The sequence below is a fragment of the Salvelinus alpinus genome, chromosome 29 (assembly GCF_045679555.1).
Source record: "Salvelinus alpinus chromosome 29, SLU_Salpinus.1, whole genome shotgun sequence".
Taxonomy (NCBI): domain Eukaryota; kingdom Metazoa; phylum Chordata; class Actinopteri; order Salmoniformes; family Salmonidae; genus Salvelinus; species Salvelinus alpinus.
Genome location: NC_092114.1, coordinates 17,891,606 through 17,907,614, shown reverse-complemented (window position 1 = coordinate 17,907,614; position 16,009 = coordinate 17,891,606). Strand labels below are relative to the sequence as shown.

The 16,009-nt window shown below is 45.7% G+C and overlaps 1 protein-coding gene across 3 annotated transcripts in view; it reads left to right on the top strand.

Moving 5' to 3' along the window:
• Window positions 1-15,612, top strand: part of LOC139559192 (ataxin-1-like) — a 197,338-nt gene extending 181,726 nt beyond the window's left edge. For 2 of the 3 annotated variants that reach the window (XM_071374965.1, XM_071374966.1), the window contains 3 exons: window positions 1-1,944; window positions 11,368-11,934; window positions 12,668-15,612. The exon at window positions 1-1,944 is cut by the window's left edge and continues 1,032 nt beyond it. In XM_071374965.1, the coding sequence (XP_071231066.1) occupies window positions 22-1,944; window positions 11,368-11,934; window positions 12,668-12,751 (2,574 nt within the window). In that variant the 5' untranslated portion in view covers window positions 1-21 and the 3' untranslated portion in view covers window positions 12,752-15,612. Of the gene's footprint in view, window positions 1,945-11,367 lie in introns of all 3 variants that reach the window. The other variant, XM_071374967.1, reaches the window with a different exon arrangement.
• The last annotated feature ends 397 nt before the right edge of the window (window positions 15,613-16,009 follow it).

Sequence of the window (16,009 nt, the reverse complement as noted above, 5' to 3'; positions counted from 1 at the left end):
CTAGAGAGAAAAGACAACAGTATGAAGTCCAACCATGAGCGCAGCAACGAGTGTCTGCCCCCCAAGAAGAGAGATTTCACAGCCAGCACTGCAGATGACAGGCCCCTGTTGATGGCGCCCACCGGCGAGACCCAGCGAGGAGAGAACCTGACATGGCTGGCCAGCGTAGCTGGCGGGCACAACAGAGACATTAGCGGAGGTAACGGGGATGGCGGTAGAGGTGGGCAGCGTACCAGCACTCCCTGTGAGTCTGACGTGCCCCAGTACAAACCACTATGCTCCACCATTACCACCCACTCAGACTTCCTGGTCCCTTCCTCCATCTGTTCCTCGTCTTCATCACATCAGTCCAGAGTGGTGACCACATCGCTACCTGCCATGTACAGCTCTCCTCTGTCCCAACCAGGGGGGACCATCCACTACACCCAGCTTCCCCACAACCTTCAGTTCATCAGTTCCCCTTACACAGGCCCCTATGCTGGCTACCTCTCCTCCCAGCCTTCCCTTCTACCCACCTCCACATCCCAACGCTCCCACCCTGACCCCTACCCCAACACCACCATCACCTCCAAGCTGGACCAGCACCACTCTGTGGGTTTGGGTCGCCCCCCAACCCAGTCCCTACCCCCAGGCCTGGCTGTATCGGACACTGGCCCCCAGTACGTCCAGCTCTCTGGTTCCTCTCAGAGCGTGGCCCCCCGGACTGCCCCCTTGCCCCACGGAGGGACCCACCACCTGCACCCCGACCCCCACCACACCCTGGCCTTCAGCGGGGGCTCCCAGGTGCGAGTACAGTATGCAGGCTCCGGCTCCGAGGGGCCCCTGACTAAGAGAGAGGAGGGCCGGCCCAGAGAGCTGCACAATGGAGAGCTGGAGAAGAGGGGCCGCTTTGAGAGGAAGGAAAGCAAAGGAGCCCCATCCTCCTCTTCTTCCTCCTCTTCCTCCCATCACCAGCTCCACCAGCAGCAGAGCTCCCACCATCACTATGAGACCTATACCTCCCATGATGCCTCAGGGCTACAGACCTCTCTCATGCTCGTCCCCAACAGTCACGGAGGACAAGACCACCAGAGTCCCGAAAGACTACCCCTCTCCTCTGCCTTGCACCCAGAGAAAGGCAGCCTCCTCCTGGGTAAACCTGTGTACCGCACCTCTTCCTCCACCTCCTCCACGTTCACCTTTCCCCCTGCGCTCAATGTGGAGAGTCTTAAGGCAGCCGTCAGCTCCCTGTCCCCCCACACTCACACAGTCATCCAGCCCACACACAACGCCAGCGATGCATCGCCCCTCTCCCTAGGCCAACTCTCCGCCAACTTCTACCAGGCTGGCCCAGGTGGGCAGCCCATCATCGGGTATCTGTCTGGGGGTGCAGGGGGGCAACAGTACCACACCAGTCTGTCCCAGCACCTGCTCATCCCAGGGGCCTCAGGGTCTCAACCTATCATCATCCCCGTCAGTGGGGCCGGGGTCACCAGCCTGGAGGCTGGCCATACTGCCCACATAGCCACCACAAGCCAACCACAGCCCTTCCCTGCCACACTCCCCCACGCCTACGTCGCCGCCACCACTAACCCCAGAGAGGAGCATCTATTTGAGGTCCCGGCCCCCTACCCTCCTCTGTCCCACCCTGCTGGTGCCGGGGGGAGCATGGTCCAGGCCCAGCTACACCTCCCGGTGGTCCCAACCCCTCAGGCCCCCTCCTCAGCCACCTCCTCGGCCCCCTCAGGCTCCTCGCTGCCCGCCTACTTTATCAAGGGCTCCATCATCCAGCTGGCGGACGGGGAGCTGAAGCATGTGGAGGACCTGAAGACGGACGACTTCATCCAGAGCGCTGAGATCAGCAGCGAGCTGAAGATAGACTCGTCCACCGTGGAACGCATCGACGGCAGCCACACGTCCAACTTCGCCATCGTACAGTTCTCCGTGGGCGAGCACCGCGCTCAGGTAAGAGAACGCTTTTGTTTATATAACTTCATAAATAACAAACAAACGCTAATCATGTTTGTGCATCAATATAACATTGATATTCACAAGTGGGCAGAGGTGATAACCAGTGCCTGCGCACGTCAATCGATTATTGAATAACTCCCTGTGTGTTTATACTAGAGACTTACTGTGTCTTGTAGTGGCTGCAACTCAATCCTCTCTTTCCACCGATATAAAGCCTGCACCTGTGTCTTGTAGTGGCTTCCTGCACCTGTGTCTTGTAGTGGCTGCCTGCACCCGGGGCTTGTAGTGGCTGCCTGCACCTGTGTCTTGTAGTGGCTGCCTGCACCTGTGTCTTGTAGTGGCTGCCTGCACCTGGGGCTTGTAGTGGCTGCCTGCACCTGTGTCTTGTAGTGGCTGCCTGCACCCGGGGCTTGTAGTTGCTGCCTGCACCTGGGGCTTGTAGTGGCTGCCTGCACCTGGGGCTTGTAGTGGCTGCCTGCACCTGGGGCTTGTAGTGGCTGCCTGCACCTGTGGCTTGTAGTGGCTGCCTGCACCAGGGGCTTGTAGTGGCTGCCAGCACCTGGGGCTTGTAGTGGCTGCCTGCACCTGGGGCTTGTGGTGGCTGCCTGCACCCGGGGCTTGTAGTGGCTGCCTGCACCCGGGGCTTGTTGTGGCTGCCTGCACCTGGGGCTTGTAGTGGCTGCCTGCACCTGGGGCTTGTAGTGGCTGCCTGCACCCGGGGCTTGTAGTGGCTGCCAGCACCTGGGGCTTGTAGTGGCTGCCTGCACCTGGGGCTTGTGGTGGCTGCCTGCACCCGGGGCTTGTAGTGGCTGCCTGCACCCGGGGCTTGTTGTGGCTGCCTGCACCTGGGGCTTGTAGTGGCTGCCTGCACCTGGGGCTTGTAGTGGCTGCCTGCACCCGGGGCTTGTAGTGGCTGCCTGCACCTGGGGCTTGTAGTGGCTGCCTGCACCCGGGGCTTGTAGTGGCTGCCTGCACCCGGGGCTTGTAGTGGCTGCCTGCACCAGGGGCTTGTAGTGGCTGCCTGCACCCGGGGATTGTAGTGGCTGCCTGCACCCGGGGCTTGTAGTGGCTGCCTGCACCCGGGGCTTGTAGTGGCTGCCTGCACCTGGGGCTTGTAGTGGCTGCCTGCGCCTGGGGCTTGTAGTGGCTGCCTGCACCCGGGGCTTGTAGTGGCTGCCTGCACCCGGGGCTTGTAGTGGCTGCCTGCACCTGTGTCTTGTAGTGGCTGCCTGCACCTGTGGCTTGTAGTGGCTGCCTGCACCTGTGTCTTGTAGTGGCTGCCTGCACCTGTGGCTTGTGAAGGCACCTGTGGCTTGTGAAGGCACCTGTGGCTTGTGAAGGCACCTGTGGCTTGTGAAGGCGCTGTTTGTCAACACATGAGAGGATCCGGACAAGAAATCAAATCAAATCATCTGTAAAACCCAAACTGTTTGAGCGACAAACTAATAAGCATTGAAAGGGGAGACTCATACAAACAACACAAAGGTGTTGGTTATTTTGCTCTATGACCCATACAAGTTTCAGAGGAGTCGTCACCTTTTTGGGGATGGGGGGGGGGGGTTACCATACCTCAAACTGTTTTTAATTACAACAGATTCTGTTCCAGATTGTTCCAGATTCTGTTCCTCATTGGAATGTCCCCACCCCATGGCCCAAATATAGGATGGTATCCGTGATTGGGCGTTGCATACTGTCGGCCTATCATATGGGCTGGAATTAGGCACCTTTTTACCATGAATCTGGGAGAGAACAGGCCATGGTGATGTGTTCAGGACAGAGGCTGAATGGTTTAGTCTACTGGAATAGATGAAGGGGGCTGTCAGCTGGGAGAGACAGACATTCACATCCAAATATTTTAGATCTCCCCTCTTTATGAATCTTTTCACAATGAATGAATTACATTTCATATTCGTGTCAAATCACCAATTGGCAACTGTAAAGGGTTGCGTCAATCGAATCTGGTATCAGGATAAAATGTGATTCAAAGTCACCGAATATACTTTAAATATTTTTATTTAACATAAGTGATAAATGGTAAATGCAATTTTCGTATATACGGGTTCACTGTATCACCACGCAGGGTAAAGCAGAGAACTGACTGAAATAGTACAGACATCTTCTTTTATACTGTGACAGATGTAGTTCCAACTTTAGAGTTGGCCTGTCACAGTAGAGGCTTAGCGTGGTTTAAACTTGCTAGCCTATCGGTGGTGCCCAAGCTGGTCCCAGCCTCACAGCACACAGGATCCAGATATCCGGAAGTGTTTGTTGTGAAGTTTGAGCTAAGTTGTCGGTGGCTACACTGCTCAGTTCCTGTTTTCTTGTTATTCAGCAGTCACGCTATGTTTTGTGATTAACATGTCCTATTTCTATAAGGCCTATATTTTTGTTAAAAAGAGAACAAAACCATCCTTCACACAACCCATCTCATGTGGGATTAATTGACACAAACATTTATTATTTGTATGTATTTCCATCTCTGTCATATGAAACCGCTGGCATGTGGTTAGTGGCATTAGACTGGTGTTTTCCCGCTACTTGCATTCTGGGACATTCGCGTGTGTTACCATGTAGCCGTTGCTCCGCTTATAATGTGAGCAAATAATATTTGATCAACATTTTAAACGTTCTGATCTGTTCCATCAGCCTCTTTGTGTTTATAGGCAATACAGGCTATTTTAGACCGCAAGTCCACTGGGCGTCCGTTGTAGGCTACGTGCAGGCTATTTTAGACCGCAAGTCCACTGGGCGTCCGTTGTAGGCTACGTGCAGGCTATTTTAGACCGCAAGTCCACTGGGCGTCCGTTGTAGGCTACGTGCAGGCTACGTGCAGGCTACGTGCAGGCTTTTGCGCTCCTTGTGTGAATTCTTATTTGGATGATAATAAATGGACATATATTTTAGGGGGTGGATGTATTTTTCGTTAGGGGAATTATTAAATGTTCAAGGCATGCAATAGGCATAATAACTGATTGGCAGCCTCAGTGCCTGTGTGGTCCAGTGGTTAGTCACTGACCCCAGAATCCGTGTTTTTCACCCTCCCCCTGTCTTTCTAACACTGATCTAGCTCTTAAATAAAAGGTTTAAAAAATGACAAAGGTAAAAAAAAAAATACTATTAATAATAGGCTTGTATAATATAATGCTTATAATAATATAATATAATAATGATACAGTATAATGACGGTAGAGTTTAGGGCGTTATGCCGTTTAGCAGTGGGATGACTTTAACATTAAAACACGGGTGCAGCAAAGTGCCAGATTCTTCAATGATAATGACCAAATCATTGTCTCGTAATTAAAGAGACCAGGTTGGCCGAAAGTGAGTGGGAATGGTGAATTCAACTGTTAAACAAGCTGCTCAATAAGCTGTCAATCAACTGATGGCCCAAATCAGCTCATCAACTCAGCCAGGGAAACACAAACAGTAGCCTATGATGGGTTTCCACACCTTTCATTATGTGACAATGGATAGGCTAACGGGGAGCCTGCAGAATGTAGCCTATTGGATTATCATCAGATAACATGGGGCCTATAATTGTAACCATCGACGGGCACTAGATTATCACCAGTTGATGTCTCGTTAAACCATCAATACAAACTACATTCACCCGCACAGCTCATCTCCATAGCAACCATTATTGTTCCCACTAATAACCGCACGTTAGTCCCACCTGCAACCAAAGTCTTTCAATATGTGTTCCCCTCTGATTGCTATTGTCATGGGAACAACGTAGTCCTTTTTGAACAGGTTGATTTATCTTTTTCACAAGCATTCAGTACAATTGAAATAAAGTATTTTCTTGTTTACCACAGCAAATCTACTGTGGCAATTTACCCGACACTTTGTATAAATGGAAAAGAATGTTATTTTCTTCATTAGTTTCCCATTTATGTAATCCATTAAATACAACTGTATATGAAATTGTCTGGTATGGTCATATATTTTCAAGATCGGGGATAAAATATACCTTGACTGTCCATATTGTACTGTCACTATTCTCAATTTAATATTGTCTTTACATCTGATTTTATAGGCCTATATGATTAGTGTTGATAGGTGACTGTAGGCTATAGTTTAGGTGCTGTCTCCTATATGATTAGTGTTGATAGGTGACAGTAGACTATAGTTTAGGTGTAGTCTCCTATATGATTAGTGTTGATAGGTGACAGTAGGCTATAGTTTAGGTGTAGTCTCCTATATGATTAGTGTTGATAGGTGACAGTAGGCTATAGTTTAGGTGTAGTCTCCTATATGATTAGTGTTGATAGGTGACAGTAGGCTATAGTTTAGGTGTAGTCTCCTATATGATTAGTGTTGATAGGTGACAGTAGGCTATAGTTTAGGTGTAGTCTCCTATATGATTAGTGTTGATAGGTAACAGTAGGCTATAGTTTAGGTGTAGTCTCCTATATGATTAGTGACAGTAGACTATAGTTTAGGTGCTGTCTCCTATATGATTAGTGTTGATAGGTGACAGTAGGCTATAGTTTAGGTGTAGTCTCCTATATGATTAGTGACAGTAGGCTATAGTTTAGGTGCTGTCTCCTATATGATTAGTGACAGTAGGCTATAGTTTAGGTGTAGTCTCCTATATGATTAGTGACAGTAGGCTATAGTTTAGGTGCTGTCTCCTATATGATTAGTGACAGTAGGCTATAGTTTAGGTGTAGTCTCCTATATGATTAGTGTTGATAGGTGACAGTAGGCTATAGTTTAGGTGTAGTCTCCTATATGATTAGTGTTGATAGGTGACAGTAGGCTATAGTTTAGGTGCTGTCTCCTATATGATTAGTGTTGATAGGTGACAGTAGGCTATAGTTTAGGTGTAGTCTCCTATATGATTAGTGTTGATAGGTGACAGTAGGCTATAGTTTAGGTGTAGTCTCCTATATGATTAGTGTTGATAGGTGACAGTAGGCTATAGTTTAGGTGTAGTCTCCTATATGATTAGTGTTGATAGGTGACAGTAGGCTATAGTTTAGGTGTAGTCTCCTATATGATTAGTGACAGTAGGCTATAGTTTAGGTGTAGTCTCCTATATGATTAGTGACAGTAGGCTATAGTTTAGGTGCTGTCTCCTATATGATTAGTGTTGATAGGTGACAGTAGGCTATAGTTTAGGTGCTGTCTCCTATATGATTAGTGACAGTAGGTTATAGTTTAGGTGCTGTCTCCTATATGATTAGTGTTGATAGGTGACAGTAGGCTATAGTTTAGGTGTAGTCTCCTATATGATTAGTGTTGATAGGTAACAGTAGGCTATAGTTTAGGTGTAGTCTCCTATATGATTAGTGACAGTAGGCTATAGTTTAGGTGCTGTCTCCTATATGATTAGTGACAGTAGGCTATAGTTTAGGTGCTGTCTCCTATATGATTAGTGACAGTAGACTATAGTTTAGGTGCTGTCTCCTTTATGATTAGTGACAGTAGGCTATAGTTTAGGTGTATTCTCCTATATGATTAGTGACAGTAGGCTATAGTTTAGGTGCTGTCTCCTATATGATTAGTGACAGTAGACTATAGTTTAGGTGTAGTCTCCTATATGATTAGTGACAGTAGGCTATAGTTTAGGTGTATTCTCCTATATGATTAGTGACAGTAGGCTATAGTTTAGGTGCTGTCTCCTATATGATTAGTGTTGATAGGTGACAGTAGGCTATAGTTTAGGTGTAGTCTCCTATATGATTAGTGTTGATAGGTGACAGTAGGCTATAGTTTAGGTGCTGTCTCCTATATGATTAGTGTTGATAGGTAACAGTAGGCTATAGTTTAGGTGTAGTCTCCTATATGATTAGTGTTGATAGGTAACAGTAGGCTATAGTTTAGGTGTAGTCTCCTATATGATTAGTGACAGTAGACTATAGTTTAGGTGTAGTCTCCTATATGATTAGTGTTGATAGGTAACAGTAGGCTATAGTTTAGGTGTAGTCTCCTATATGATTAGTGACAGTAGGCTATAGTTTATGTGCTGTCTCCTATATGATTAGTGACAGTAGACTATAGTTTAGGTGTAGTCTCCTATATGATTAGTGTTGATAGGTAACAGTAGGCTATAGTTTAGGTGTAGTCTCCTATATGATTAGTGACAGTAGGCTATAGTTTAGGTGCTGTCTCCTATATGATTAGTGACAGTAGGCTATAGTTTAGGTGTAGTCTCCTATATGATTAGTGTTGATAGGTGACAGTAGACTATATTTTAGGTGCTGTCTCCTATATGATTAGTGTTGATAGGTAACAGTAGGCTATAGTTTAGGTGTAGTCTCCTATATGATTAGTGTTGATTAGTGACAGTAGGCTATAGTTTAGGTGCTGTCTCCTATATGATTAGTGTTGATAGGTGACAGTAGGCTATAGTTTAGGTGCTGTCTCCTATATGATTAGTGACAGTAGGCTATAGTTTAGGTGCTGTCTCCTATATGATTAGTGTTGATAGGTGACAGTAGGCTATAGTTTAGGTGTAGTCTCCTATATGATTAGTGTTAATAGGTAACAGTAGGCTATAGTTTAGGTGTAGTCTCCTATATGATTAGTGACAGTAGGCTATAGTTTAGGTGCTGTCTCCTATATGATTAGTGACAGTAGGCTATAGTTTAGGTGCTGTCTCCTATATGATTAGTGACAGTAGACTATAGTTTAGGTGCTGTCTCCTATATGATTAGTGACAGTAGGCTATAGTTTAGGTGTATTCTCCTATATGATTAGTGACAGTAGGCTATAGTTTAGGTGCTGTCTCCTATATGATTAGTGACAGTAGACTATAGTTTAGGTGTAGTCTCCTATATGATTAGTGACAGTAGGCTATAGTTTAGGTGTATTCTCCTATATGATTAGTGACAGTAGGCTATAGTTTAGGTGCTGTCTCCTATATGATTAGTGTTGATAGGTGACAGTAGGCTATAGTTTAGGTGCTGTCTCCTATATGATTAGTGTTGATAGGTAACAGTAGGCTATAGTTTAGGTGTAGTCTCCTATATGATTAGTGTTGATAGGTAACAGTAGGCTATAGTTTAGGTGTAGTCTCCTATATGATTAGTGACAGTAGACTATAGTTTAGGTGTAGTCTCCTATATGATTAGTGTTGATAGGTAACAGTAGGCTATAGTTTAGGTGTAGTCTCCTATATGATTAGTGACAGTAGACTATAGTTTAGGTGTAGTCTCCTATATGATTAGTGACAGTAGACTATAGTTTAGGTGTAGTCTCCTATATGATTAGTGTTGATAGGTAACAGTAGGCTATAGTTTAGGTGTAGTCTCCTATATGATTAGTGACAGTAGGCTATAGTTTAGGTGCTGTCTCCTATATGATTAGTGACAGTAGGCTATAGTTTAGGTGCTGTCTTCTATATGATTAGTGTTGATAGGTAACAGTAGGCTATAGTTTAGGTGTAGTCTCCTATATGATTAGTGTTGATAGGTGACAGTAGACTATAGTTTAGGTGCTGTCTCCTATATGATTAGTGACAGTAGGCTATAGTGTAGGTGCTGTCTCCTATATGATTAGTGTTGATAGGTAACAGTAGGCTATAGTTTAGGTGTAGTCTCCTATATGATTAGTGACAGTAGGCTATAGTTTAGGTGCTGTCTCCTATATGATTAGTGACAGTAGGCTATAGTGTAGGTGCTGTCTCCTATATGATTAGTGTTGATAGGTAACAGTAGGCTATAGTTTAGGTGTAGTCTCCTATATGATTAGTGTTGATAGGTGACAGTAGGCTATAGTTTAGGTGCTGTCTCCTATATGATTAGTGTTGATAGGTGACAGTAGGCTATAGTTTAGGTGTAGTCTCCTATATGATTAGTGTTGATAGGTGACAGTAGGCTATAGTTTAGGTGTAGTCTCCTATATGATTAGTGTTGATAGGTGACAGTAGGCTATAGTTTAGGTGTAGTCTCCTATATGATTAGTGTTGATAGGTGACAGTAGGCTATAGTTTAGGTGTAGTCTCCTATATGATTAGTGTTGATAGGTGACAGTAGGCTATAGTTTAGGTGTAGTCTCCTATATGATTAGTGTTGATAGGTGACAGTAGGCTATAGTTTAGGTGCTGTCTCCTATATGATTAGTGTTGATAGGTAACAGTAGGCTATAGTTTAGGTGTAGTCTCCTATATGATTAGTGTTGATAGGTGACAGTAGGCTATAGTTTAGGTGTAGTCTCCTATATGATTAGTGTTGATAGGTGACAGTAGGCTATAGTTAGCACCTTTTAACCTGTGTTATTAAGCTATATAAATCTACAGGTGTTGATGTGTATGGCTGCATTTCAGATCCATTTTATACGAGGGGGAGGGGAGCGAGAGAGAGAGAGAGAAAGCTCTCTCTCTCTCTCTCTCTCTCACTCTCTCTCACTTTCTCTCTCTCTCTCACTCTCTCTATCTATCTCTCTCTATCTCTCTCTCTCTGTCTCGTTATCTCCCCCCTCTCTCTCTCTCCCCCTCACCCCCCCTGTCCCTCTCTGTCTATCTCTCTCTCTCTCTCTGTCTCTTGTTCTCTCTGTCTGTCTGTCTGTCTGTCTGTCTGTCTGTCTGTCTGTCTGTCTGTCTATCTGTCTGTCTCTTTCTCTCTCTCTTTCTCTCATTCTCTCTCTCTTTCTCTCATTCTCTCTCTCTTTCTCTCTCATGTCTCTCTCTCGTTCTCTGTCCTAACTCCCTCCCTCCTGTCTCTGTCTCTGAAACAAGGTCAGCATCTGAGCATTGCTGTCTTTTCACTCTTCTCGTCTTCTGTGGTTTACTGATGTTTCTTTGAGATGGTTTCTTCTCTGAGTTTATGTATATGATGTCTGATGTTTAACTTGTTTTTCTCCTGTCTGTTCTCTCTCTCTCCGTCTCACCCCCCTCTCCTCTTGTCGTGGAAAATCGTATTACAAATATAACACTTACAAGTACTTGTGAATTCAATATAGGCTTTTAATACAAAATATCAGAAGCCGTGTCAGTCCGCGGAAAAGACCAACTTCCATAAGCACTGGCTCTGTTCTTATACACAAACATCAAATGAGTCCATCCCACATGCAAATGAAGTTCCTTCCCTTAGTCCATCTGCCACCATTATCTTTTAGTTTAAGCTTTCTGCTTGTTCACGCCCAATAACGCCCATATCTGCTTTCAGTTAGGTTATAATGGTGGCAGGACCCCTTCTTGTCCTAAAAATAATATATGTCCATCTATCCTATGGGCCTATGTCTTTGGCCTTCGTACTTATGTTAAGCTTGGTGTGCTCTTTGGTATGTTTGCCCTTATTAGGATCAGCAGACTATGTGTCCCTCTAACATTAGTGTGTCCAGCTGTCCTATGCGCCTATGTGTCGCCTTCTCCTCCTGTGGTCTGATGTACAAATTTATATCTGTCCCTATATGTACCATTTACTCCCACACTCTCAATCTCTTTTATTATCTCTCTCCTATCTACCCCAGGTGAGTGTGGAGGTGCAGGTGGAGTATCCCTTCTTCGTATTCGGCCAGGGCTGGTCGTCGTGCTGCCCGGACCGGACCACTCAGCTGTTAGAACTACCCTGCACCAAGCTCTCAGTAGGGGACGTCTGCATCTCCCTCACCCTGAAGAACCTGAGGAACGGCTCACTGAAGAAGACCCAGCAGACCCAGAACCAGGCCATGGAAATCACTACTAGCTGCAACATGGGCTCCATCCACGGGCCCCTCAAACCCTCCAGGTCGTCCCGGGGTGGAAGGGGGTCAGCCAGGCACGGGGAGCAGGAGAACGGGGTGGGCCATAGAGGCTCCAGTGGGGGAATGGTGGTTGAAGGTGTTCAGTTCGCCTCAGAGAATGGGGAACGGAGGTTCGGCGTCGGGGGGGAGGCCAACTTGAAAGGAGGCCAGCCTGGAGATTCAGAATCCAGCAGGGGTGCAGCCAAGCCGGCGAGCCGCAAGAGGAGGTGGTCGGCCCCCGAGGGCCGTCAGGTGGAGAGGAGCGAAGAGGTGCCCCAGTTGACTCTACCCAAACCTTCCTTTATCACTCAGGAGGTAAAAATCAGCATCGAAGGCAGGTCAAATATAGGCAAGTAGTGAAGGCAGGAGATTAAAACAAGACTGTTAATTCAAATAGGGATTGGAGGAGAGATGGAAAAAAGAAAGGATGCCCTCATAAATGTTTTATTTGAACTACTTTGTTTTAGATTTGTTTCTTGTTTATATTTTCTATCCGGATTACTGTAGGCTAAATTTGACCCATGTTATCACCTTACATTAATTCCATGTTAAAATAACATTGTAGTAGATGCGTTCGGCATTACGTAAACGAGCAAACGGTGCAATTGCTTAGGGTTTTTTCAACAAATCTCTGGGCAAGGGGTTTTGTGAAGTATAGTACATGTTTTATTGGTGGGTTTGTGGCATGCAAGAGCGCTGCTTGATACCTCTCTGGTCATTTGATGGCTGCAGGTGGACAACTGAATGAAATATATAAGTTAGCTTTCCTATAGGGCCTAGGACATGACTAAGCTGCCATAATGTAGACCGGTGAGTGAGATCACTTCCTGGTAGAGGGCACTACTGACGAGAGTGTTCAGGATGTCTGGACGGAATCACTCTCCACGCCACCCGTTGCCATGGTGGCAGCCTGAGTTGATATGATGTCATGTATCCCGAGCGACTCAATACGTCTTTAGATAAAACACAGTAAAAAAGGACTTTAACAAATTGAAACCCTCATGAACAGAAGAGGATGTATAATAACACCTTTGTGTGTCTCTGACAGAAGGTTAGAACTACACATCTAATCCTAAACAAGGGGTCACCAGATGCCTCGACACTCATCCACCTAGACCACTCAGCTAGGTGATGTCACCCAGCAGGGCCAGACCAGCCAGGCGAGGTCATCAGGCCGCGCCACTGGGCCACCATGAAGAGAGAACTCTTCCTTCCTTTGTTATGTTTGGGTGACAGTGGAGTCATTATGTTATTATTCTTGAAACGTTCTGAGTTGATAATGATATATTTAAATGATTGTCTAAAACTTTGAGGTCAGGGGGCACATACTGTATGTATAATTTGATCCAGGGTGGTTAAGTAAAGTGTTTATGTTATTCCTTTATACACACATTTACAATCCCACTGAGTTGATGAACTATGGGATTATTCAAAGGAAGATGACTTTTACTTGGTGCAACCTTTTCATTTTTATGGCAGAAAGAAAGAGCTTACGTCTCAAATGGTCCCCTATTCCCTATATAGTGCACTGCTTTTACTAAGGCTCTATCCTTATGGGCCCTAGTCAAAAGTAGTGCACAATATAGGGAATAGGGGCCATTTGGAACGCAGTCAGAGAGTCACTGTAGAGTCTTTAGAGAGAGACAGCATGTTGTCTTGAAGCACTTGCATTTGCACACCTGTCACACTCACCAACTGATGATAACACAATTATTATTATTATTATTATTATTGTTATTGTTGGTCTCTCTTCATTAACACAGTACTGTATGTTTTTGATATTTTACCTTGAGGAAGAAGTAGAACTCTGTGACAGCAGCACTTTAGAACAGTGAAGGGGTCATGATGATTTCATAGGGTAATGATGATGTCATGGGGTCACAAAGTCACTTGACCTTTGACAGGGATGAATGTGACAGGTGATGAAGCGAGTGCCAGTTAGGAGAGGGAAAGAAAGTGAGAAAGAAAACAGAGGAATATAGAGGACTATATAATAGCAGAAGAGTTTTTTTTTGTTAAGGCACTTTCCTCCAATCAGAACATGCTCTTCAAAATATGGGTGTGGTCAAAAAATGACACATTACTGCCTTTTCAAGGAACTCAAAATGTCAATCAAGTCCAAAAGGAGATTGGACAAAGGATGGGAATAGGCAGGAACTATGTACAGGTATGCTGTGGATGAGACGGAGAGAGTTATAGACGCTCTGGACACAGAAATGTTGACGTGTGTCATATACATAATGTATGTACGGGAAGTGTGCATGAATGTAGGTATGTGTAAGTACACACACACCAGAGGAGGCTGGTGGGGGTAGCTATAGGAGGACATGTTCATTGTAATGGCTGGAATGGTATAGATAGAACGGAGTCAAACACACTGTTTCCAGGTGTTTGATGTGTTTGGTAACATTGCATTGTTTCCAATCCAGCCATTACAATGAGCCCGTCCTCCTATAGCTCCTCCCACCAGCCTCCTGTGACACACGGAATACAGTACCTACACAGACAGGCACTTTCCTGAAGGTGAGGGAGGACTGTATGTATTTCATACTTGTTGATATACGTTTAATATGCATCCAAATACTTTCGTTGCATAGATGTTTCCCCTTGATGATATAGAGAAGCCAATATATTTGAGTAGGAAACTAAGACGATAGTGATTCTCAGTGGTCTGTGCAGCGTGTGTGTGTGTGTGTGTGTGTGTGTGTGTGTGTGTGTGTGTGTGTGTGTGTGTGTGTGTGTGTGTGTGTGTGTGTGTGTGTGTGCGTGCGTGCGTGCGTGCGTGCGTGCGTGCGTGCGTGCGTGCGTGCGTGCGTGCGTGTATAGAAATGTCATATAAGTTAATTTGATATATCCCATGTTAAATGTCCAGGGTTCCTGTTTTGGGAGTTCTATACTTAAGAGAATCTTGCAATTTGCACATCTGGAGAGGTAGTCAGTTGGGTGACATGACTTTCTGGCTGTGTACGAAATGGCGCCCTTTTCCCTATATAGTGCACTGACCAAAAGTAGTGCACTATATAGGGAATAGAATGCCATTTCAGATACACCTATGTTTTCAGCCAGGTTGCACACACAAACACACACACTCACACAAACACACAGTGAGCGGAAACCATAGAGATAGGTAGAGGACTCATCTTTGTATCGGTGCCATTATAGTGTCTGTGACAGCCTCAATGGCGCTGTCCATGCTATCTCCATTTTAAAGTAGTCAATTGTCATCTTCACTATTGGCTGGTCCCTCCTGATGACCCAGTTGGACATGACTCCAACAGGGTCACCAGGAGGGATCGTCCAATGAAGTTGGAAGTCCCACCCAGTTGACTACATTAAAATGTTGGAATCCCTCAATGGCGCTACCCATGCGAATACGACCTTTTGGCCACTAGAGGCCTCTATCATTCTCTATGGCTGAAACCCCATTTTACTGAAATGTAGCAGTTACTTAACAAGTGCGCTCCCTGCTGATTGGCTCTGACAATCTTGACTCTGCTCCTCATTGGACAACCACACTGTCAATCACATCTGTGGCACGTCCAAGTCCCACCCACTTGTTGGGGGTTTGGTTGAGAGACAGTGTGGAGGTGTGTCGGTCGGTCTTGGAGCCGGGGGCGGGGCCACCAGCAGGTACACCTGTTGAGCTCTCTGATTGGACTAGATGTTCAGGTGTGTTTAGGTGGTAGAAGATGTGGCAGAGTAGGAGAAGTATGTAGAAGTTGCTTCTAGCCACTGATGTAGGTTCAGATGATGAGTTCATCCTCCTAAAGGTTCGTGTTAGGTGTGGGTGTAGGGGAATCTGATCCTAGATCTGTGGTTAAGAGGAACTCCTACCTGGAGGGTGCGGGTGATTGCCGTGGTGATGGACAGATGGACGGATGGATGGTAAAGTCAGATGGATGGTGGTGGCGGTGGTGGGGAGTGAGTAGACACCCTGTATAAGATTTGAAAATGCTTTATTGTTTTGAATAAAACAGGGTTTCTCAGATCAACGCCACGGCAGTGCATCTTCATTTTTTCTTTTATAACATTCTTTGACTATGTCTTCTAGAGCTAGTTTCTGTGTGTGTGTGTGTGTGTGTGTGTGTGTGTGTGTGTGTGTGTGTGTGTGTGTGTGTGTGTGTGTGTGTGTGTGTGTGTGTGTGTGTGTGTGTGTGTGTGTGTGTGTGTGTGTGTGTGTGTGTGTGTCTTTTTGTAAGGACTGGATGGATATAATGTTTTTTTTTGCTTCTAGAGCTTCACCTTGGTAAAATAGCAGATATTTAAACCGTTACATATATGGTTTTGCATTCATACACATTGAACCAAAATGAGACCCTGGTTAAGTCTTGTTCTAACTGACTAACCCCTACCTAAATGGGACAATTCAGTAAAACAACGACACACACTT